General features: G+C 38.4%; 5 protein-coding genes across 5 annotated transcripts; all 5 read right to left on the bottom strand.

Moving 5' to 3' along the window:
- Nucleotides 1-993: 993 nt before the first annotated feature.
- Nucleotides 994-4,853, bottom strand: LOC145897855 (potassium/sodium hyperpolarization-activated cyclic nucleotide-gated channel 2-like). Its single transcript, XM_082986308.1, has 10 exons — nucleotides 4,191-4,853; nucleotides 3,950-4,132; nucleotides 3,730-3,876; nucleotides 3,470-3,631; nucleotides 3,038-3,262; nucleotides 2,672-2,821; nucleotides 2,135-2,266; nucleotides 1,751-1,876; nucleotides 1,462-1,606; nucleotides 994-1,181 (listed from the first exon to the last, which is right to left on the bottom strand). The coding sequence occupies exons 1-10, from the start codon at nucleotides 4,851-4,853 to the stop codon at nucleotides 994-996; spliced, it is 2,121 nt and encodes a 706-aa protein (XP_082842434.1).
- A 354-nt stretch (nucleotides 4,854-5,207) lies between these two features.
- Nucleotides 5,208-6,834, bottom strand: LOC145898490 (protein mono-ADP-ribosyltransferase PARP16-like). Its single transcript, XM_082986959.1, has 4 exons — nucleotides 6,691-6,834; nucleotides 6,488-6,622; nucleotides 6,186-6,398; nucleotides 5,208-6,127 (listed from the first exon to the last, which is right to left on the bottom strand). The coding sequence occupies exons 1-4, from the start codon at nucleotides 6,823-6,825 to the stop codon at nucleotides 5,546-5,548; spliced, it is 1,065 nt and encodes a 354-aa protein (XP_082843085.1). The 5' UTR covers nucleotides 6,826-6,834; the 3' UTR covers nucleotides 5,208-5,545.
- Nucleotides 6,835-6,860: 26 nt separating this feature from the next.
- Nucleotides 6,861-7,679, bottom strand: LOC145898491 (putative ribosomal N-acetyltransferase YdaF). The gene has a single exon (XM_082986960.1). It carries the CDS (start codon nucleotides 7,656-7,658, stop codon nucleotides 7,053-7,055), a length of 606 nt encoding a protein of 201 aa, XP_082843086.1. The 5' UTR covers nucleotides 7,659-7,679; the 3' UTR covers nucleotides 6,861-7,052.
- Nucleotides 7,680-7,890: 211 nt separating this feature from the next.
- Nucleotides 7,891-9,852, bottom strand: LOC145898841 (lysophosphatidic acid phosphatase type 6-like). Its single transcript, XM_082987475.1, has 4 exons — nucleotides 9,339-9,852; nucleotides 9,029-9,183; nucleotides 8,710-8,906; nucleotides 7,891-8,435 (listed from the first exon to the last, which is right to left on the bottom strand). Exons 1-4 carry the CDS (start codon nucleotides 9,811-9,813, stop codon nucleotides 8,033-8,035), a joined length of 1,230 nt encoding a protein of 409 aa, XP_082843601.1. The 5' UTR covers nucleotides 9,814-9,852; the 3' UTR covers nucleotides 7,891-8,032.
- Nucleotides 9,853-11,329: 1,477 nt separating this feature from the next.
- On the bottom strand, nucleotides 11,330-13,123 carry LOC145897853 (lysophosphatidic acid phosphatase type 6-like). The gene is made up of 4 exons (XM_082986307.1): nucleotides 12,703-13,123; nucleotides 12,495-12,634; nucleotides 12,041-12,228; nucleotides 11,330-11,702 (listed from the first exon to the last, which is right to left on the bottom strand). The coding sequence occupies exons 1-4, from the start codon at nucleotides 13,121-13,123 to the stop codon at nucleotides 11,330-11,332; spliced, it is 1,122 nt and encodes a 373-aa protein (XP_082842433.1).
- Nucleotides 13,124-23,821: the final 10,698 nt, after the last annotated feature.

Raw genomic sequence — 23,821 nt, 5'->3', positions numbered from 1 at the left:
TCTCGCTTCTGGGAACCTTCGAGGAATCAGATCCACAGACTTCCTGTTTGAGAACTGCGGTTTTTCGTCGTGGAAATGATACAACACGCTGCTATTGTGGCGCGTGAGTGCAACAATTTAAAATTACGAAAAAAACATCTGCTATAGCCCTACTACAAAGAAAATTTACTATTAGTTCGTATGGGCAGCACAATTAAAAATTAATTGAGATTTTCCGCATGTGGTCATTAGACAGCTGTTTTAAGAATTGCAATTGCAAAAAAATAATCTTCCCGAAAAAGAACTCGGTGAGCCTGTAGGAATGTGCAACCTTTCTCGCGTTTGCAAGATGTGCCATATCTCACGTAGATACCGAAAATAGCGGTTTTGTTTGCTTCGAAACAATACCTGTTCCCGCTATCCACTGCAAACAATCACCATTAATTGACCTCGAGCGTTCGAAATCCACTCGATCGATTTGCCTGTGGTCGGGCCGAAAACCGCCAGGTCATCTCCGCATCGCAACCTTAATGTCAATCAATGGTCGCCGCGTAAAGGTGTTGCGAAAACGTGCACGCGAAAGATATGTGTTGTGGGATGACGTAAGTGTCAGCAACTTACATAATTCAAATACTTTTAAGTGAACGCAGTTTATGCTGCTCTCTAACGTCTTCCAACGTCGGCGTTTAATGCTTTTTTTTAAATGATTTTTTTCTTTTCTTTCGAAGCTTTGTTTGTGGTATACAAGATAAGAATGGCATGCAAAGAAATTGCATTTAAGAACTTTAGGCTGTTAGAACGACATTTGTGCGTCTTATTGTTGAGCCTGCAGCTGTATCGTTACTGTTTTATTGCTTCAATTTAGTTCTATTTCTTTCGAGTTGTTTAAAAAGGAAAAGAAGAAAAACTCTGTCACCTTACATTTTTGAACAATTGTAACCCCTAGAAGTGCTCACAAGTTGTTTATTGTTTGTCGATATATTCGAACACAAACGTTTATGGGTTAAAGCCATATTAACTTCTCGAAAATTTCCCCCTTTGGCTGCTGGTTGACGGTTTCTCATCCTTGTGGTATTTTTCGAGCATTTCGCTCGATTCCTCCTCTATTTCTGTCAGAATTCGAGTGTGCGTCTTGCGCTCATTAGGGCCGTCTAGCGGAACTATGGAGCACGTCGAAGTGAACGTGTCTTGCGCGTTGCTATCTGTTGGCAAAAATCTTTTGCGTAACTTACGAACAATGCAACACATTTTTGCAGTATTTTTGGATGAAATTCCGTTTGGTGAAATAGTAACAGCTGCGTGCCTCTAAACGTTTCACAAGAAACCTTGTGTGTTATGTTGTTACGTACCAACTAAAAAAGTTGCATGTACCGTTAAATTGTACAAATTGCCTTTCAATCTTGTTTCGTGCGTGAGTCAATGACACGAAAATTGCCTGGGTTCCTTTTAAACATGCAAAAGATACATAACAACAAGGCTAACCTTTCAACCGACTTTGTGCAACGTGTGCAAGCTTTGCACGCTGCCTGGGATATTCCTTGAGGACATCGTTAAAGTCGTCCACGCTCAACGAGTAGAGATAACAATAGGTTTCCGCTGTAACACTCGCTATACGACGCAGGTTTTGCTGAATTCATGCCAATAAAAGTTGTCATTAAAGTGTTTAACTCGTACAGAAAAATTACCAAATGTTTCATGCAGAAAACAATTATCTAAAAAAAACAGGCAAATTTGTAGGCTTCCTGTTTCTTTACAGGAAACTGTTATTCACCTGCAAAAGTGCGATCTCGCCAAAGTAGCAGCCGTCCGATAGGCTTTGCTCAATGTTATGTTCCGCCGAACGAATGGTGACTGTACCGCGGTTGATAAAGTACATTTTGTTGCCGATTGTTCCCTCCTTCAAAAACGAATTACAAAACCGGCATGACAACATATATACGATACAAGAAACAGATTTTACAATAAAGTAGGGTATGCAACAAGTGTTTCAGTAACACTTGTCATTCCTGGCAACACAACGTAGACTATAGCCTACCATGTTTTATTACTGCATCAATAACATGACCTTCAAAATGCGGTGAGTGGAATTTGTAAAATTCAAATAAAAACAGGTTTAAACAAACTTGTGTGTTTTTGTCTCAATCCGTCTTAATACCTTGACTACAACTTCATCCGCGAGAAACACTTCGAATTCCAGTTTCTGCAACACCGAACTAACAAAACTTTCATCCGCTTCATTGAAGAAGGGAACCTGGTCGACCAGATCCTTGCAGTTGTAATTGATTACCTGACATTAATATACTATTTTAGCATATATTGCGAAAGTCAAATGTAAAAGTTTGTAACATTTTGGTGGTGCGAAAAATCGCTGTATTTAAAAGTTTAGGTTTGAGAACATTCATTCACAGGCTGGCTAGGTAAACTTTAACACGTATATTACCACATATTTCATCGACGCAATAGGGCATTTTTTAATTTGTTAATTATCCATTAGGCACAGCGCTACTAGGAACATGTTAGGTAGGTGAAAGAATACTGCTTAAATACGAAGTCTATGCAACATATGAGCACGAGAAAGGTGATTTGGGCGTGATCTGCTCTTTTTATCCTTACTCTTACGTTTTGTTACTTAGTTCATTTCTATTAATATTGGATAAGATATGATTTTACTCTTGATATTAGCCGAACAAACCTCTTCTCTCAAGTTGTGGTTAAGTTCGGAGAGAATTCGGGTTTCGTCGAACATTTTTCCCTGATACCGATTTTCGTAGTAGTCTGATATACGGTGTCTTAGATTTCCGGGCAATTTTCGGAACTGCATGTACTCTTTGACTTGCATGTACTGTAGAATAGGCAGTTAACGGTCTCAACAAACGGAAGGTTTGATGAATGCCAATGCCCAATATGTTTAAATTCCACACAGGTTTAAAGTGTGAGTGCTTCACGTGAGAGGGCAAATAGGTAACCTCAAGCAAACAGTGAGCGAATAGTGTATTTTAGTTGCCATTTTACGTTTACTATTTGATCAACTTCTTTACTTCACAACTCAGTACTTCACCTTTTCCTTGTATGAACGTTTCGAGGCATCCATAGACTGTATGAGCGAAGTCGCGTTGCCGATGAATAGAGCAAAGCACATAGCCCCCGAACACATGCTGACGTACGTAACCCAAAGGTCCACCATTCCCCTCGGAGGAAACTGGCCGTACCCGATACACAACATGTGGCTAGTAGACTTGAACACCGACCACGAGTACCTTTCCCAAACAGTCACCCCTTCAAGCTGTCGACAAAGTCAGTACAAGCAGGAAGAAGAACATAGCACAATTTTTGAAGAGACAAAGTCAAGATGATAGAATTTAATGTCACGCAGAGATTTTCGCTCCTTTGTGTCCGTAAATGAATTATTTTGTTTCTTTATCACCACTTCTGGCATGTAATAAAAAGTGCTTATACCTTGGGACCACACACTCCTAAGTGTGATACTTACGTGCAGATTTCGGTCGCGAGCCCATGTTCCCTCTGGAAAATCCATAAACATGGGCACCATCCATTGAAGGCATCCGTTAAAGTGGCAAATGAAAAGCATCAGCATGATGAGGTTTAAGATGCGTGCGAACGCCAACGCTAGTTCGTATTGAAAGTTGAAAATCTAGTGGATATTATTTGACAATGATAATGATTCAAAAATAGGCGACGTTGTGCTTTGCTAACTCAGTTTTTTTTAACAAATGATATTGCAACACCCACCTCCTCCCACTGTTTGATGTAACGGATAAATCTTGAAAGCCGTAGAAGTCGCAAAAGTGCCAAAATTTTAGCTAGCCTCAGTAAACTCAAAGCCTTGATGCTTGAGTCATCCATTCCAATCCCTTCTGTTTGCGGTGTGGTTTGTTTCTGAAACAAACTTGCAAAGCTATTTGCTTTGTTTGCAAAGCTATTTGTACGTAACTACGCAACAGGAGCTTACCACGATTGTAAACGGTAGGTCAAACGGAAATGTGGATATGAAATCGACGAAAAACCATGTTTTTAAATACATTATTCGGATTTGTTTGGGATCCAACACTACTTCGCTGTCGGGACCGTTTAAAACTATTCCTGTGCGGAAATTGAAAATTATGTCCATCAAGAACCACACATCAGAACATGCCTACATGAAAGAATAAAGTCAATTTTAGATGAGTTAAGAACCCCCATAGTTTGCAAACCTTAAAAGGCAACCATCCAGGGTCATCGTCTTTCCAGAAAGAAATAGCTACTGGGATTAATATTATATTCACTAACAGAAGAACCAGAGTCAGCGAGTCCCAAATGAATCTGAAGTTGCTGTATGGATGAATAATTAGAGCACCAGCCTTTTGGAGCCTTTCTTGTTCTTCCAGTACTGCCTTTTCACTACCATAAATCTTCAGAGACATTTTATTCATGGGTATAGACATTGAGCCTGTCACTCCCCTTCGGGTTTTTTCCGGGTGCAGGTACATCGAACTGGATCGAAGACTATGCTGCGCCATGGAGCGCTGCGAAGTAAGCTTTTGCATTTCCTTGCGCTCACGTTCAATAGCTCTCTGTACTTCTTCCTCTTCTTCCAGTTTCGACGCAGCGTCAAACTGCTGACTTTTTCTTCGCACTAGACCGGGATCCATGTTCATCGCTAGATAGCTCGTAGTGGGTTTTGTCGTGAGGTCGGTAGCTAAACCTCCGAGCTTTTCTCTGCTATCTTCTGAATCGACTTTTATTTTGACATCAGGCGGGGTTGATACATCCAGTTCTTCATCTGTAGGCAGAAATATGGTAGGCACAGGTGTCGGTGCACTTGCTTTCCTGGAAGATACCTCAGCAGTATCGGAAACTTTCCGTTTGTTACTCATGGCATCAGTCTCCCACTTTCCGTCGCAAAGAAAGTGGGGTATTTAATTTATACACTAACAGCATACATTCCAGGGCATGTTTGGCGTAATATCTGCCCTGTTGGTGAATTTGTTAGGAAATTTTAGAAACATATTGAAGGTTAAGTTCCATCATAATTGCCCTTTGTCGTAACAATAGCTGCATTGTTACTGATCTATGTACAGGGGTTGCACTAATTATTGATTCAGTGGAGTTCAAAAATGTTAGGTTTTGTAAAAATTATTTGGGACCAACCGAATAGCATTGCCTGGTGGTTTGATTTTATGAGCAATTGCACATTTGTTTCCAATCTGATACCGAACTGTCAGTGCAGCAGTAGAACTTGTTGTATAATACGCATAAAATAAACCCATATGCAGATATTATGGATATAATGACGTCGTGCAGTACATCAACAAATAAGCTTAGTAGGAATAAAGTGCGAAAAATGGAATATGAAGGCACAATGCGAAGTACACAGTCAAGGCGCTAGGCAAAGACAAAATACTGTGATAAACAAGTCAAACTGTACGAAACATACTGTATAGTTGTTATAAACATAAATATAAGGAGAGGCTGTAGATATCGAGAAAGTACTATCCAAGATTTTCCAAAAGGGTTGTTTTTTGTTTAAAGGAACATCATGGCAAACTGCGCACAACAAACACTACTTTTATGCAAAGAATGACGTGTCATCATTTTTTCGTGTAATATCTCGCCACCAATTGGAGAAGGCACGCGAGTTTAAAATCCCAATAAGAACAAGCACAAGTACGTACAACAGCATGACAACAGTAAACTGGTGGCGAGAAACAAATAACCGCAATCGACTGCACTGCCTGTTCTGTACTTGTGCGTGCTTTCCGTCGGTCAACTGCTTGATCATGTGTTTTTGTGCATGCGGAGCATGGACCAATATGTACTTCACTCTCACCAAATCATCATTTCTAACAACATAATACTTGTCTGGAATAGTTCCACCTTCGCTCCCTTGTATGTACGAGCGTTTGCGGTAGAGTAAATTCTGGTCCACGCCCTTCGTATGGCTATTTTCGGGATTAGCACAGGGTGCACTTTTTTTAGAGTGTTCCAGCGAGCATTTTACGTGTACAGGGTGGTCTATGACCTCACAAACGGCCACGCAACTTAACGAGTCTCCCAGGAGGCTGTTGTCCCATGTTTTTGAGAGAGGGCTGTAAGTTAATGATACACCTAAGTCGCTTGACAAATAGATTCCTTCACCAAAGAGAGCAACCTATAAAATATACAAAAGAGTCATTAAGAGTCAAACCCAATCATATGTGTTTACATACTTTGTTTAAGTTATTCCGCAAACCAGTTTGAATGATTGAATAGAAATTTTCAGCTTTGCTTCCATGGTAGGCATAAAATACATCCATTCCACTCCTTAAATTTTTGAATTTACTTTCCTCTTGCTCATTATAAAGAATTTCAAAAACGAAATCAGCAAGGTGGTCTGATGATGGTTGGTTTGTGTTACCAACAAGATTTTGAACCTCTGAAAACTGAACAACAATTATGTACTCGATGGTTTAAAAAATAACATTTACACACACTTTTGAATAGCTTGAAAAAAACGTTTAATAAAACTTACAGCTGCGCAACCGCCAAACTTCAAAGTAAACTTTTTTGGCTTGATGACCCACTTCAAAAGGTTAATAGATTGTTGTTTGTCTCCATCTTTCCAGTTTAGTTGATCAAACTGTGGAATTTTGGACACCACTTCTTTCTGCAATATATTTTTCTGTTAAAATATATGCCTGCAAAATCACAGTTTAGAAATTATGTATTACCTACCAGTTCAGCAAACTGTTTTTCACCCAGATCATCTTTATAGAAGGGTGGAAAAGGTCTCAACAGACTGTCATGTTTGTAACTGTTCAATGCCCCCACAAACAAACTCCACATAAAATCTGAGCATACTACATCCATTACTGTTATATATGTATGTCCTGTTTCATGGTAAATCTGCAACAATCCACAAATATAGTAAGTTGCATAGCTAGTTGCAGGACATAAAAAGAAATCGCTTGACGAGACGAGATAATGGTAGTAAGTGTATTACACTGTACACAATTACAACAATGATATTAACATGTGGTGTTTCAAATTGGTGGCCTACATACAATATCATAGCCAATGCAAGTATAAAACACAGTTTACACACTGTCTTTCATAAATTTAAAAGTTAAAACTGAAGTTTTTGTTCCAAATTGCATACTATTATGAACCACGCCATCAGTCACAAAACCGAGTCTTTCGGCAACAGATACACTACTTGTGTTATCTGGGTTAGCATCAATACTAATCACATCTAAGTTTAAAACTTGTAAGCCCACATTGATTAAGTGCCTGCAGCAAGTTGTTATAATTCCTTTCCCAGCAAAATCTGAATCAATCCAATAACCAAGGCTACCACCAGTATCAGTAATTTTCACAAAACCGCACATGCCTATCATTGACCAACAACCAGTATTTTTTGATCGTTTACTGGGTTTGTGAAACAGACCAAGCTCCAAACTTTTGCCCGCTTTTATACGTTGTTGTGCAGCCTCGATGTACTCCACTTCATCCTGAACACATTTCGTCTGGTTGACCCAATACAACCACTTCCCCAGTCTCTCTCTGTTCTTGTTAACTAGGTCGAGGGACACTTGTGCCTCGCATTTCAACACTGGTCGTAATAGAAGATTATCATTCACTTGGTACACGTGTCGTTCGAACAAAACTCTTTCTTCGTCGTCAGCATTTACTGCTGGATCCATCTGGCACTTTATGTTAATCAAGTGGACAATCAACCACCGACAAGTCTGCATCACTCGGTGTCACTAGCGGGCGAAGTCAGATTGCAGCATAATGTGAAGGGCGGCGCAAAATCCTTCCTAATTTTTTCAATCAAACAGCTGATTTTTTTTTTACTTTTTAATACACACAAGAAATAGAAACAATTCGAAAAATACTTTATTGCATAATTCTAATTAACGAGAAACAGTGAGTATAAAATATACTGATCACACTTTTATTTGATGTGGCAGTACAAGCAGAAAGCAGTATGAAGTGTTACTTGCAACCACAAAAATTACACCACAGTATCAATATTGCAAATTACAAAACACAAATAATCAGGGGACACATATTCCTAAACTTTTGGCACACTCTGCAACAACCTATCATCTTCTATGGAACATTGTTCTATATACGCATTTTTATCTATGACATATTTGGACATTGCATTTTGAAATTGCTCAAATGGACACATTGCACTATTACATCCACTGACAGTTCTTTCCTTGTTAAGATAAAGTACTCTAACAAATGGCTTTTTGTCTTCTTTTCTCTCATATAACTCAAATGTTATATCAGCACCAAATGGTGGCCAAACCTTATCATCAATACCCAAAACATGTTGCAGCGGCATCAATGTAGTATCATGACCTGAGAAAAGTAACAACTTCTTTTCACTCTTTCCATCTATGTGAGACACCATGTTTTCAAGAAAATGGCCAACCAGTGGACCAATTCCCAATTTCAAAGTAAGTCCCCTGAAACAAAAGCATTTTTAGCTTGCTTTTATGGCTTTCTGTTCATTAATCATGTAAATAGTTGTGTTTAATGACATATACTACACAATAAACGATTGTCCACCAAAAAGAAACCACAAAACTATTATAAGGCTAAGAAACTTCATAAAAATCTATAATATTAGACAAAATTTTGTGGAGTTAAAAGACAAAAAATACTATATATACTTGGAAATTTTTTCTGACTTTGTTGAACAACCATAGAAAACTCTTTGCAATGCATTCTGCCACTTACACAGTTTCCCCTTCACCAGCAAATACATGGTACATTATTTTTAAAGCAGCATTTTCAAGGTCTTGCTCAACAACTGGGATATCATATTTAGAAGGAAGAACCCCATGAAACTTTTCCGAGACAATGCAGTCTCGGAGAGTAACAATGTGCATCTTTTCATCATTTGGGATGCTATACGCAATTTGAAACTCTTCTCTCTGAAAATAGAAGTTTTCTTAACAAAGAGAAAAGCAACACATACTGTTCCCTGCTAAAACAATTTTTCATATACAGTTAAGTGACACTTTTACAAATATATATATATACTTAAAACACTCACCATATTTTTCATGTCCTGAATAAGATCTGGATTGATCCATGCCCAGCGCGAAAGTAACTTCAGGTACTTGCATTTGTTAAAATTAGGAAACATGAGGTCCGTTTCATCAGGTGCAATTTCAATGAAAATTGGATTTTCAGTTTCCGGAAACAATCCTAAAATTCATTAATGGTATAAAAAAAAGTTAGCAATATAGGTTGTGGTATTGAGTTTAAATGGGCATTAGCACAATTAACACTACACAACTCTGACCCTGCAAAACCTTATATTAGGAAGGTTTGAAACATAAACTACAAATTGAGGTATTTACCTGCTAAAGTGCATCTGGCCGACTCAATGGCTCTTGGGACCCTGGTAGATCTCACATACACATCATCAGAATGCTCAGATTGTATAAAATTTAGTTCATGAATGTACTTCTTACGAATCCGCCGACCAAGGTTGTACATTTGCTCAGCACCAGGTGCCGTTAGGCTGCCATAAAACTTTATCTTGCTTTTCTTGGGGTCATATCCAGTGTATAGCTTTCCATCAAGTGTAATTGGCTGTATAGGCACCATTGTGTGGTTTGCATGATCAAGCAAATGGTTGGGATAAGACACCTTTGGAAGATATTTTGGAACATACAACGGTGTCCTAGCACCATGTCGAAAAACTATTTGCACTTGTTTTAGCGTAAATTCACTACCCTGGGAAATGCTCTCCTTGCATTGTGCTTGTGTTTTGTGTAGTATTAATCCCAATACAGAAACAGATGAACAAACTGATAGCACCTTAATCCTCATGATAACGGAAAAGGAGATTTACAGTTCGATTAAATTGAGCTTTTCTGGACTACTCTTGCAAAATAAAAGGTTAAATTTTAATCAAAAGCAAATGATGGACAAACGCATTCTTCATTTTCACACCAAACCGTTATTTAATTACAAAAATGTTTTGTTTTTAGGGTCTCGTGCGTATATAATGCACTACAAAAACGATTTGATTCGCGGAAAATAAGCTGACTCACTGACTGACTTATATTTAATGTCAATATTAAAAAATATTCAGAAAGTTGCAACTTGCAAAACTTGCAAAACAAGTTAAGAGGAAAAGCGAAGTTAGGTGCGTTTAAAGTTTGGGGTGCACGTTGCGCGTAATCAACCCCGTTTCAGCTTCATTTAGCCAGAAAACCTTTGTACATTCGTTCTGCAATTTAGGATGTGACAAACGGACAAAGATTTGGGTATGAAACCGAATAAATAGGAAACATTTTTCGCACAAACACGAATTCATTCGTGAATGCGACGTCACCATTTGTTGGTCAGTTGCATCACGCGCGCATATGTTGCTCCACCAACGATTGTTTAGCTGTCATACGAGTAACTAATTGCATACTGTTGATTTTTGCTATGTTTGACTTTTAGAAACCAACAACGGAGTCTGCTATAGCACAGGCGAACAATGGACGTTATTTGGGAAAAACGATACTTTGACCTGACATAACGTAACAAAGCCGTTATGTGAAGATTTATCAAATATAATGTAGAACAACACAGAACTTTCGTTCTTTTGTTTTTTAAATGCGCTTTTGTATTTTAGTGACGAAACCCCGTGATACGAGCAGCGCCCCCGGGATTTTGCTACAACCGAAACGGTACTTTCGTCAGGTTTTGTTAATTCGTGGTGATTAAACAATAGCGAAAATGACTACACCAGTTCTCGTGGCGTTAGTAGCAGTGTGCTACCGTTATCGATCATGGTAAAAAGCATAAAACCTTAGCCGTTGTATCACACAACCATATTACGCTTTGATAAATATTCACTGGGCAGATCGCAGATCCCTAGATGTAATACATTGCTTAATATTAACAACATGTTTTTTCTGCAAAACGGATGCCAAACGTTTTACTGTTTTGTCAACCATGCGTTACATTACTTATTCATTTCCAAAAACGAGTTCAAAGTTGTTAAACATTGTTTTCAAATTGGTGTTAAAAATGTTATTGCACAGTTCAGATAGGGTAAGTGATTAACTGATACAATTATGTCGATACGAACGTCCTGCTTATAAAACGATATATTATGCTATTTTGATGCAAACCACGCGCAGTTATAAACGCCCTAAATTAAACAAAAAGCTTATTCATTCGGTACAAATACTTCTTTTCTGAAACACAATAGTAGTTTTAAATATAACGCTAGTTCAAGAAACATGGAAGCTGCAGCGTTTGGGGCGCTATGATGTGTTTGTGTCGTAAAATAAACGAGATAATAAAGTGGTAATTTAAACGACTCTATAAACATAAACTTGCATTGCCTCTATAAATTTTCTTCGAAATTTTTACAACGAGCCACATATTCTCTCAACGACAATCGGTATTGTGACGTCATTGCGTCGAAATCCTCGAACGTCAGTTCTTTGACATGGTCTGGTGTTTGCACTTCGCCATTTTGAAAGTACTTTATTTGCACGTGCTGACTTCTTATGGTGCCAACGCCCTTGGTGAATAGTTCGATGATAACTGTTGCATTGGTGGGCGGAAGAGTTTCAACAGGGATTCCAACCGAGTACAAAGTTCTTATAACAGTTTGGTCATGGCCCGATATCAACACCAGCTTTTGGTCGACTTGTTGCATCTTTGACATGATGAAATCCAAAAGCGGCCCCACACAAGTCTGTAACGCCTCATGTCTGAAAAGCACGTGTATCAAAAGGAAGGTCATATATTTTTTAGGATTTTCCAACATTGATGAGCAAACAATCGAATGAATCAAAAAGTTTGAACTTGCTGGCAAAAGCGCTGTGACGTCACAACAGCGAATTACAAACTTTGGGCCTCGCAAAATGTCAAAACAAAGACGCGCATTTTGCTTTGATAATACTGAAAAAGTCACTTCCTGGGTTAAAAGCGACTGGCTCAAAACGCGAACAAGGCATTATCATTAGCTTGACATGTTGGTGACGCTGAAGGTTTGCGCACAGATAAACCTAGGCTTATACTTGAATGCTATACTTCGATTCTATCTCACCGTTTATCGGAGTTTCCCGTTGCTACCGAGAGCATATACTTTCGTGATATCTCCTGTGCTTCTTTCCATATCAATGTTTCGGAAATGGGAATTTTGTACCCAAGTTCTTCGAGAGACAAAATGTTGTCCGTCATTCGAAACAAGTCCACATTTCCCTTCGTGTGCAGAAACTCCCCGAAATGTTTTTCCTTGAACAAAATACTGTCTGTAATCGTGTTCTATCACGACTGTGTAATTATGTATTTAAAGAATCGGTTTAATTATATATCAATGGACGGACGAAGGACATTATCGGCCAAAACGCTCCCGAACCATGTACAATGTACCTGCATCTCCATTAAGCTAAGATTTACATTTGGTGGAGATTATTAGGTGCGGTGATTGTTTTTATATAAAATCTGCAGCTTGTCTTACAGTAGGCTGTGTTACTGAAGTAAAAACTACAAAATTGTACCAAAGCTTTCGCATTTTCGGTTTCGAAAAGCCGCTCGTTACTGAATGACAGCGAATATTTCGTCTTTGGTTGAATTATTTCCTCTTCGAAAGTTGTAACGTGAATCGGTATTTGCTGTGACCGGCTGCTTGGATAGAGTCCTGCGTGACAACAAGAACTGGACATTATATATTTGCGTTGCAACCAAATGTAAACAAATGACGGGTACCTGCTAAAATGCTCCTGGCGGAGAGCACAGTTCTCCTGATGTTACTGCAGCGAACGAATATCTCCTCGTTTTTAAATTCGGGTGAAAGAAAGCCTGTTTCATCTACATAAAGTGCGCGCAACTTTTTGCCAATCTGAAATTGTGCCTCAGCGCCTACGCCTGTTAACTGCCCGGGTAGGCAAGTACCACCTTTCAGAAAGTTGCTGCGCTTGGCTTCCTCATCAAACACACTCGCCGGTGCGTGACCGCCGGATAGACCTCTCAGCTCGATGGGCACGATGGTATGATTGGGGTGCGTGAGCATATCATCTTCAAGCTGTACGTTCAGTGCATTGCATTCCTCCACAAAGCACGGGGTGCGCTGACCGTGTCTTGCTATTACGAATACCACTTTCAGTGTCTTTTGCGACTGCGACCCCATTTCTATGGCATACCTTTTCCTGCACAACAAACACTAATTTTTCTAATTAAACAAGACTGACAGATTTCAGCCTAATCTGAGATAGTGGACATATTTAAATAAGGTGGAAATCGTCAGGGCCACTTGCCACACAATGGGAAATGATTCCCAGAATCAATTCACAAACAAGCACTAGTAGTATGACATGCTGTGCACTATGTAAGTGACTGCTGGCACCAATCCTACGCCCCTGGGCATTTCAATGAATCTCAAAACAACGAACAGCTGTACAGCGGCCTTCGTTTAACGCTGTGTGACTGCCGCCAGTGCTTGTACAGTACATTTCCTGTGCGCTGTCTGCCGTGCAGTTTTACAGTGCGCTTAGGTTACACGATATTTTTTCAAGTTTCCTGTTTTGTGTGGTCAATGCAGCTGCACGCTTGCACAGTAAAGAAAACTCAATGCAGAAAAATGCCTTCTTTTTTGTAAAAATGTCCAATTTCTTGATTGGTTTGCCAGCACATCATTGCGACAAAATATTATGGGACACCAAATCAACCTATTTTAATACACATTTTATTGCATCCTATATATACGTCCTGTTCATTCACCAAGTCTACGTAACAAAACTATTCGCGTATCCCCACTGCAACGAAGCGCGAAAAATAATTCATGATGTGTCCAAAGTCAGCACAAAATCGTGGGAAATATATTTTTCCAACGTTCACTGCAGTAAAAGCCTTTGAAAGGAAAGTTAAAATTTACGTTTCCGTTGTAAGTATAACCATAGAAGAGTTAAGGTCATGGTCATGCAATACATGAAAATTTTTGTTTTGCCAATTGATGGCCTTCTCTGTTTGTTCGAGGCATTCTGTCAAAAGGTCCAAGAAGTCATGACATGCTTCTTCCTCGCTAGGTTGAGATTGGCATTCTTGCATGAGTTTGCGATAACGTTTGAAGTAAGGGCAAAAATCCATCGCTTGTTCAAGATAGAGCCACGCTAGGTAGGTCTTCCTTTGCATCACGTGACACTGACTAAGCTTCTTTAGGCACAGCGCTTTGATCCTAAAAATACAACACTGTTTTTACACGTTTTTCACTCTAAGATACGCGAGTTTTAGTTTGTGATTGCCTTTATTGCTACATACTACACGTCCAAAGTTGTATAAAATCGTAGTAAAGTTTGATACAGAAATAATACCACGCTTTCGCATAGCAAGGCAGGATCGCCCCACTGCGCAGGCCCTTTATATTTGGCGATCACAGCTCTAATATTCTGATCATAAGGTTCACAGGCTTCGCAACCAAAGGCATAGCAGCCAAGCTGGATCAGCCACTTTTCCCAACAAGTCGGAGCGAGATCTGAAAAACGCAGAAGTAATACCATGCTTTCGCACAGCAAGTCAGGATCGCCCCACTGCGCAGGCCCTTTATATGCCGGGAAAAGTGGCTGATCCAGCAGCTTGGCTGAAATGCCTTAGCTGCGAAGCCTGTGAAAGTTAGATACAGTTATGATAATGTTTACTTGCCAGTTTAAATTCTCCTTATCAGATGTTTCTTCGTCTACTATTCGCCATAAAGCAAAAATCAGGCAGGTTTCAGCATCGGAATAAAAGTTCGCTGCCATGTACATTGTCGTTACAGACAAAATAATACCAAAAATCTTCCCCGACTTGATCCGGTGTTGCATACAAGATACAAAAGCCTAAAAAAATTATCCATTATTGGAATTTAAAGTCCAAACAGAAACGCGGTTAAAACAGTTTGTTCAGAATTACATTAAATGCTATATTTCAGCTAACTCACAGAAACACATCAGTGATAAACTAAAAAAAATTTTGAAGTGGCTCACCAGTGCAATTTCTACTTTTGGGATAACAGCAAACGAAATAAAAGGATGACTGCAAAGTGATTGCAATGCTTCCACCAACGGCTCAAGATTGATTTCTTCCGAAATTACTTGTGGCAACAGAAATATTTTTTTCACTAGTTTATTAATCACATTTATTATGACCAAAGGTTCACTCCCGACGTTTTCCCAATTTACAAGTGATGGTGAAAAACTCATTTTGTGCAATATCTTGATCAAGTATTCCTTTTCTGTTTTGCTTTCATACGACGGTTTAATTAGCAGCAGCAGGGCATAAATAGCTCGGATATTGTTTGAGGGAACCAAATAAATATGACTTAATTGAATGTTGCTACGGATTTGCAGATCATTTGATAAACCAAAATGCTCTAATCCACTCACAATTCTCAATAAAACTGAGCTATATTCACCAAAATCCAATTTAATACTGTCATCGTTCAAAGTCGCAAGATATGTCAATCCCTCTTGGTAGGCTGATTTAGCATGAGTTGGTTCACTAAGTGCCATCCAAAACCTTCCCCATACTTCCATCAAAGCAGCTAATTTACTGCGTGTCGTATTACGGAAATTAAACTTTAAAACAAACAATTGAAACAAACATAAATACTTTGCCACGATATGACTGCGTGGAAACAGGCAAGTTTCTTTTCTTTTAGGCAGCGAGGTCTTTGGATGAAAGCTTCCCACCCAAAATTCAAACACAAAGTCATAAAACTCATTGTTATTGTACAACATGTTTAAAAAGTGGAAAACTTCCAGAAAAACATCCAAACGTTCATCGGTTGTTAACACCGTAAAAAAGATCATTGATGTCTTTAAAGTTGCAATAACCTCAATAGCTTTATCTGCGTCGTTAGTTTTGCTTCCATCCGTATCACAGAATAACTTTGTGGAAAAACGATGTAATTTCTGGCTTAAAAATTGGTATGAACCAGAACGATTATAAATTTGATTGTACACGTACTTTGCTTTTAAACAAATCGAGTAGGCTCTGCAGTACAAATGTGCATCTTCATATAATTCACTAAGAAGTGAGCAAAAACAGGCAAAAATTCTACCAGGCAACAAACGATTTTCTTCAGGTGGTTTCCAGGCATCGAAGACATGAACAAGTTTTTCACAAGCCTCGATCCTTTTTTCAAGGGTATCTATCCCAACCACCGCAGCCTTAATCTCACGAAGGTTTGTTGGTAAAGAAGAAAACGGCCTTCTTTGCAAAGAAATGCTTGATTTTGCGTCGAGTGACATCGTTTTAAATCGTTGTAATAATTCCCACCACAAATCAACAGCCGTATCAAAATTACCTATTTTTCCTTCGCATATGGCCACAGATTCCATGACATACAAACGAAGCATTATGTGTCTCTGGTCTTTGTAATAATTATCCATCTCGTAGAGAGCATTGCGGTATTCCCTAAGAGCAAGAATCGGAAGTTTGGCTTCTTTCAACAAACGATCGCCGGTCATAACCATAACTTCAATTAACTACGGAACCAAATCTGAATCATTTTGGCACACTTCTTTTAATATAACAGAGAACGATTGAATGTAGTACAAATTTTCTTCTTTCTGTGTTACATTACTAGATATTTTGAAGCACTGTTGTGCCTTTTTCAAAAAGCCTTCAGTATTTATTCCCTTTAATTTTCTCTCAGACAAAGCTCGATAAAGCAGGATTTTTCCACGGAAAAAACCTTCACTTTGGCAAGAATGTTGAGCCGCTTGAAAATGTAAGCAAGCGTCGTTAAACATGTTCAAACTATAGAAGCATCTTCCGAGCATTAAGTGTGTGCGTGACATTTTCTTTTGATAATTAGCATCATTTTCTTTCAAATTCTTCAGTTGTTCCTGAAAATCGCTAATGGCTTCATTGTAACGCTCAAAACGAAACAGCACTTTTCCCGGTGAAAAATTTGTTCCCTTTTGCCTCAAGACAAGTTCGTCATTGAATAAATTGCAGTTGCGTATCGATTCTTGAAACTCTGTTCCGACACGAAACAAATGTTTGATTGCGGACATAGGCAAGGTGTCCAAAAGATCCGTTCGTTCATCCGAATGTGTGGGAGAAATTCCTCCTGCAACTATGTCCCACTGCGCATGTTTTTTAAAGTAAGTTTTCAATCTAGCGTAATTTGCGATCGCCACAGAAGTCATTAGATCATGGCAAAAATTGTTGTCAATTACACCAGAATCACGAAATGTGCGAACAATGTTGTATGAGGATGAAGGGGGCTGATCCGACACAAGCATGGACAATGTAGGAAGCAAAATTGTGATGCCACGGTATAAGTTTTTTTTCACGCTGACTGCTTTTCCGTGGTTAAGTGAAAGAAAACTATATGTTTTTATGTCGTCCAATAAGCCCTCAATTGCCTTCAGTCTGGTTTTGTGTAAACTCATTTTAATGCAGACTTTCTTCCAAACAAGATTTTGAAAAATTTTCCCCACTCTTTTGCCGCTTGGATGTCTCTTTTTGTTTCCTCCAGAGACAAAGATAGACTGAATAATTATCTCAGCCAAGTGATATCCTTCCTTTAGCTCAAGATCCTCGTCGACGAAACGCAACATATTATCAACTGTCTGAATGAGTTCTGTGTTCCACGGTTTGTTTATAGTTGGCATTCTGCCAAGAGGAGTTTTACAAGCATGTGGAATAAGGCCATCAAATGAAAGACCGCGTTTTGTGACCACATCTACAAACCAATCACCTCCTTCTGTCTCAAAATCATTTAACGACTTGATCGCCATTGCAGGAAGAATAGTTTCTCCTAATCTGATTACAACAAGCTGGGCTAACATTGCGTAATTGCGAAAATACTCCATATCTGACTCGTTTAAATCACTTTGATTTTCTAGCACAAGAATACTTTCAAAATCAGAATAAGGCGTCACCTCAAATCTAGCGAGGGATCCCAAACCCATCAGTGCAAATGAACAAGGTGGTTCGCCTAAAACTTTTTCGGAACATTCAGAAAAGATATTTCTCACTAACTCTCTAAATTTAGTTGTCAGTGAAATTTGATACTTTTCCATCTGGTTGTAAAATGTTGTTTTTGCATTTTTCGTAGCGTTTTTTCCTTCCGCAATAAACGGATTTTCGATGAAACTAAAATCTGTCTGAGTTTCATTCCTCAGGCTTTGCACACGTTGTTTAGTTTTTATAATCTTGGAAAGTAATATTGAAGGATTTTCAATGATATTGAAATTTTCAAATAAAGCTTTGTAAAGATTTTGCAATTTTTTTTGTGCTTGTTTAATACATTTATGTTCTTGTAGTATTTTAAACCTTTCTACTGCAGCTTGGTATAATGCTGCACATTTCAAAGCATCAAACCTCGATTGTAAAACTTGTTGGTCACGAAAGGCTTTCTGAAACTTCTCAAAATAAATATCTCCCAGTTTTTGTATTGTAAAAACTGATTGATCGACATCGATTTCTTTTCCATCGTCGCTACAACAAGCTTTTAACTCAAATGCAAATTCCAGTTCATGGGAATCTAAAATACATGCAAAAATTACCACCAAAGATAGTTCGTACTCTCAGAAACGTATTTCATTTTCGATTTGTCTTACCTAAATAGTCTCCTTCCATTATTGTTGTGTTCCCTTTTTCCAATTTATCGTAAATGTGATTTAGAGACTGATCATTTTACAAAAGTGAAAATGCACCAGGTAATTTCCTGATGAGACAAAGGGCATCAACAGATAAATATTACACTACCGATAGATATATTGGAATGCTACGTTGTCGGTCTATAAAAATAATAATGCGTGTTTTAAGAGAAAACTGTTATTCAGACAACAGGAATCAGCATATTTGCTGGGTGGTACCGAATTTGTCAGGTATCCAAAATAACTCACAAAGAGTGTCGTCAGTGCCATCTTTTATTTAAATTTCACAGAAATATTAATTTCGCCAAAACTGCATATCTATTTGATTAAATTCGTTTTCATTCTTTTTTCAGCACAGCAACTTATATTCCGCTCCTTGGCGATCTACCAATTACCATGGAACGAAAACAGAAACTCTTCTCATCGTATAATCAGTCCTGCAACGATACAGATTTTATGTGTGAGGAGATTGTTTCTAAAGCTTTGGAATAAGATTTTTCAAAGAAGCCTAACGTCTTCCTTTTCATTATTATAAGAAGCCTGCGTCTTTCCTGTCATTGTTTTGGAGGTTCGCAATGGCTTACTGGCCATCGTTAGCTTTGTGGAGAAGTAGCTTTGAGCGCGACACTGCTGAATAACATTTTCTTGTCTCGCACAATTTGCGACATTTAGGATGCTTTAAATATTGCATAGTTATTAATTCTATCGCACATCCCGATCCGGATGTGAGGACTCTGATTTAGTATTTTATAAATCTAAAATTTTACACAAAACGTTGCTTTATAAGATGGTTGTGGAATAACAGTAAATATCGTATTAAAAATACAGAATATATAGATCGAAATCCAACTATACGAGTTTAACTAACATTCACTTCTATATCGTGCCAACTACACCTTTATATTGTATTTCTGTCCACATAGTGCAATTAATCGTATGCTTTTATACACCTCCGTCTCGCCTACTATTTCACTAGGCTTTATCAGGATAATGGTGCGTACAAAACACATGTATCAGGAACTAAAAAACGCAAGAAAAAGAAACGCTAACACACCAAGCGCCTCTTTTTTGGAAGCGCTCAATATCAGCAAGACCAATATATATGTCAACGCCAGGGAACAGTGTGGTTTCCCGCGTTTGAATTAAGTTTCGTTTGTTTGAATAAACTCTTTAACATTGTGGAATCGGCATTTACCTTGAAACCTTGCATTATAGCATCATATTGTTGTCGCATTTAATTTTCGGCTCCGTACATTATCTCAGGTAGTTTTTCAGGTAGCTTCTTTGTATAGCTGTCTGGTACAAAGCAGCACCTCTGAATGCGTCAAATCTTGCTTAAATAAGTTCACTTTTATCAATCGCTATGCGAAACTTTTCAAAATAAATATCTCCCAATTTTAGAAAAATCGAAGAAGATTGTTCGATATCTGTCTCAGTACCCCGTTTGTTGCATGAATTCTTCAACTCAATCGCAAGCGCCTGTTCTTTTATTTCTAATTGCTCCATAGTCATATATTCAAGCAAACATGCAAATAACACCTCATTTTTGGAAATTCTGGCTAAAAGGTTTTTTTATGCTATGTCTGTGATCGCAATTGGTTTTGAAATTCTCTGATCTCACTTCCAGTTTCTCGTCATAACTCATCTCAACGAACAGTGTGTCGACCTTTTTTGGTGTACTATTTGAGACTGGTTAGTGTTTGCAGCACATAGGCTAGGCAAACAATTAACTCGAAGTAGCTCACGTCATAACCTATTGCGGACTTGCGATAAATGAACTTACAGGTCTTCAACATTCTTAAAACACCAAAATTAAATCTCCTTTTGTTGCCAGTATGGAATGGTTTGGCCAGAGCAAGATAGGTTTTCATTTTAACTCGCAACTGTGTCCAGGGATGCATGCCCCAAGGCGGGTAAATCACAAAGAGTTCATTTGTACTTTTATGGGAAAGTCATACCAAAACATACTTGCAGTTACAGGCCCTTTAGTCGATACAAAAATGCTTGGTAATGGTGTCTTATCTAATTGCGTTTAGCCAATGTTGACATAGCAAACGTACGCACCCGCGGACCGTTTAACATAGGTGAATGATTTACATACGTTGTCCCTTTTGGCACAATTGCATTTAACACATCATTCCAAAGCCTGTAATGCAATACGTCACGGAGTGACCCGCTTTAAAAGTGGACACATCTTGGCTACAATCTTTTAAATACGGTCTAATAAGTCTTGACATAACGACGATCCTTACCATTGCGCTTCAATCGTCTAATTTGTCCAAGCTTATAACGTAAACAAGTACCTCCTTGACTACCTTAACTAACTGCCCTTAACTACTACGCCTGAGACATCGATTAAAAACGAACCAGACGCGTTACAGAAATGCATTTGTACTTGTTCTACGAACTACGAAACGTCCAAGCTCGTCGTTCTGGAGATTCATCGACGAATAATGCGGTAATTGGTGCGAGAAAGCAAACTTTTCGTGTACAAAGCAAACTATGTCATACCATTTACTCAAACAGTGAAATAAAATTCCATCCCAAATAAACTTTCTCTTCTTGACAGAAGGCTTGTTGTTTAAAGAAACAAAATTCGTCATGCAAGCGAAAATAATCCTTGGTGTGACAAAAAGTTCACTTTTACACCCAAGTAATTGTTGGGCGATTTTCATCTATTTGTTCTTGACTGTCACCAGCGTTTGAAGATTTTACATGTTCTGCGTCGTGAGCAGTTGTTTGCGTTATTTCGTGTAAATTCGCATACAAATAGTCAATGGCAACCTTCCGCGTTTGCATTGTACTCTTCAACATAGTCAGTCTTTCACAAGCTGGTATATGTCTGTCGGTATCACTCAAAGCCGAGACCAATTCCTTTGCCTCGGTAATATGCTTCCAGGCCTTGGTGTGTTTTTCCTGTTCCAGGCAACACCGGCTAAGCTTCGCTAAACCGATTGCTCTTAGCCTGAAAAATGATTTACAGTGAATATTTCGTAATGTCTTCTGTAAATATACCTTACTCACCATTCCAAATGTATGTCTACGTCACTTCCGCAAGATTTCACTATCTCCTTGATGGAATCCAAATAAATCATGAGAAAAACTTCAGCACGACCGACTTGCTTTTTTCTTCGGAAAATCGTGGTGATACTTCGAAAAACAATGATCATTTGTAAAGGAGACACCTTCGCGCTCATAATGAACAAAAGCATCTGAAAATGAAATTTCAAAGTTGCAAGTATGTCCAAAAATAAAAGCGGATGTGTGTTTGAGAATAAAATAAAACACAACAAAAACTAACCAGCGTACTATCGCCATCGAGGGATTTGACTTGTGGTATCAAGTCATGTTGACAAACCACTCGCAAGGTTTCAACGAAAGGACTTAGATCGCATTTGTGTGACTTGATTTCTGATGCGGTAAAAATAATAAATAACAGCAAGTTGAGGGCGATAAGTGCATCTTTGCTGTCACTATGTCTCCTCCATCCCATTAATGCTTGCGACTTGCTTATGTGAAGCAATACAAAAGGTACATTTTTTTGGTCTGTCTCTTTGAGGTCAGCTTCTATCCATTTAAGGAGATAAACCAGATGTTGAACATGTAATGCACATTTGCTTAAAAAAGTGGAAATATGATAACATAAAACATTTTTTTGGAAAGAAAAAGAATGTGATATGTTCAATGCTTCGAATCCTTCCACAATTCTGAGCAATACCTCAAAGTATGTTGTAATATCGAAATTGCCTACTTCTTGTGGCTCAATTCTAAGATATTTTTCAGCTTGCTTGTACGCAATAATGGCAAGATTTTCTTGATTATCTTCCTTCCAAGTCCGACCAATTGTTTCTAACCAATCTGTTATGATCAACTGTTTGTAGGAAGCTAAAATTTCAGTTTTGCCACAAAGTTCGTCTGTAATATGAAGTAAAGCTTTCATTTGTTGGCTAGTGTTGAAATAGCTTAAGGATCCGTTGTACCCGGAATTCAATAATTTGTGATTTGCAAAACTTTGTTTCAACATTTGTTGAAATAAAGGGTTTGTGTTTCTACTTAAAATTTCAACCAAAATTCGAAACAGGAACAAATTAGCTTCTTCTGTATATGTCAGTGATCTTTCACTGAAGCGAATTACTATTTCAAAAAGGTACCAGAGGTCCTTCGAGTTAAGCTTGGTAGGGAAGTATGAGGCATCTTTTAAATTAAGAATTGTTCCAATATTATTGTTGACGTCAATTGTTTCACTCACAGGTCCCGATGTAATTTTATCGTAACAGAGTTTTAGACGGTCATTTAAAATTTCATACGTTGATTTCATATGCGAATAAATACCGCCGAATATGCATTTTGATTGCAAATAGGATATGTAAGCTTTGCAGTACATGCATTCTTTTCTATAAATATCTCCCAAAAGTTGCAAAAAACTGGCAGCAATGCGGTTTAGAACAGTTACATCATTGTCTGCTTTTATCCAGTCAAACACAAAAGAAATCAGGTTCTCACAAGAATCAATGCGTGTATTAACATTCCCTATACCGTTGATGGAGGACTTTATTTCTGCAACATTATTCCTGAATGACTCAAGAGGAATGTAATTTAGCTGAAACGAAATGCCTGAAGTTGCATTATTTGGCATACTTTTTATTTTCGTCAAAACCTCCAACCATACGTCAACAGCTGCCTCAAATTGACCCATTTTTCCTTTGCATATCGCCACAGATTCCATAACATACAAATGAAGCATTATGTGTCGCTGGTCTTTGTAGTATTTGTCCATCTCGTAGAGTGCATTTTGATATTGTCGAAGAGCAAGAAACGGTAGTTCACTTTCTTTCAACAAAGAATCGGCAGTCATAACTATGATTTCTATCCATTCAGGAACCAAATCTGAATCTTCTTCGCATAATTGTTGCAGCATTTCCACAAACGCTTCCACATTGCACTCGTCATCTTCGCTTACCACAAACCGTGTACACCTTGTAAAACACAATTGAGCATTTTTCAGTAGCTGAACATCGGTGAACCCTCTTAACTTTCTATCGCTTAGAGCTCGAAAAAGCATTATCCTGCCACGGGAAAACCCGTCTGTCTCTTGACAAGTTAGTTCAGCTTGTTTGAAATGGTAGCAAGCCTGCTCATACCTGGTTTTGCTGTAATAACATCTGCCAAGCATCATGTGAATGTATGAAGTCTCGTTTCCAAGAATCATGTTATTCATAAGTAGCTCTGCTTTAAAA

Source organism: Ascidia mentula, chromosome 4 (assembly GCF_947561715.1).
Source record: "Ascidia mentula chromosome 4, kaAscMent1.1, whole genome shotgun sequence".
Classification (NCBI taxonomy): domain Eukaryota; kingdom Metazoa; phylum Chordata; class Ascidiacea; order Phlebobranchia; family Ascidiidae; genus Ascidia; species Ascidia mentula.
The sequence above is the reverse complement of the archived record's forward strand: the minus strand, read 5'-3'. Positions and strand labels throughout refer to the sequence as shown.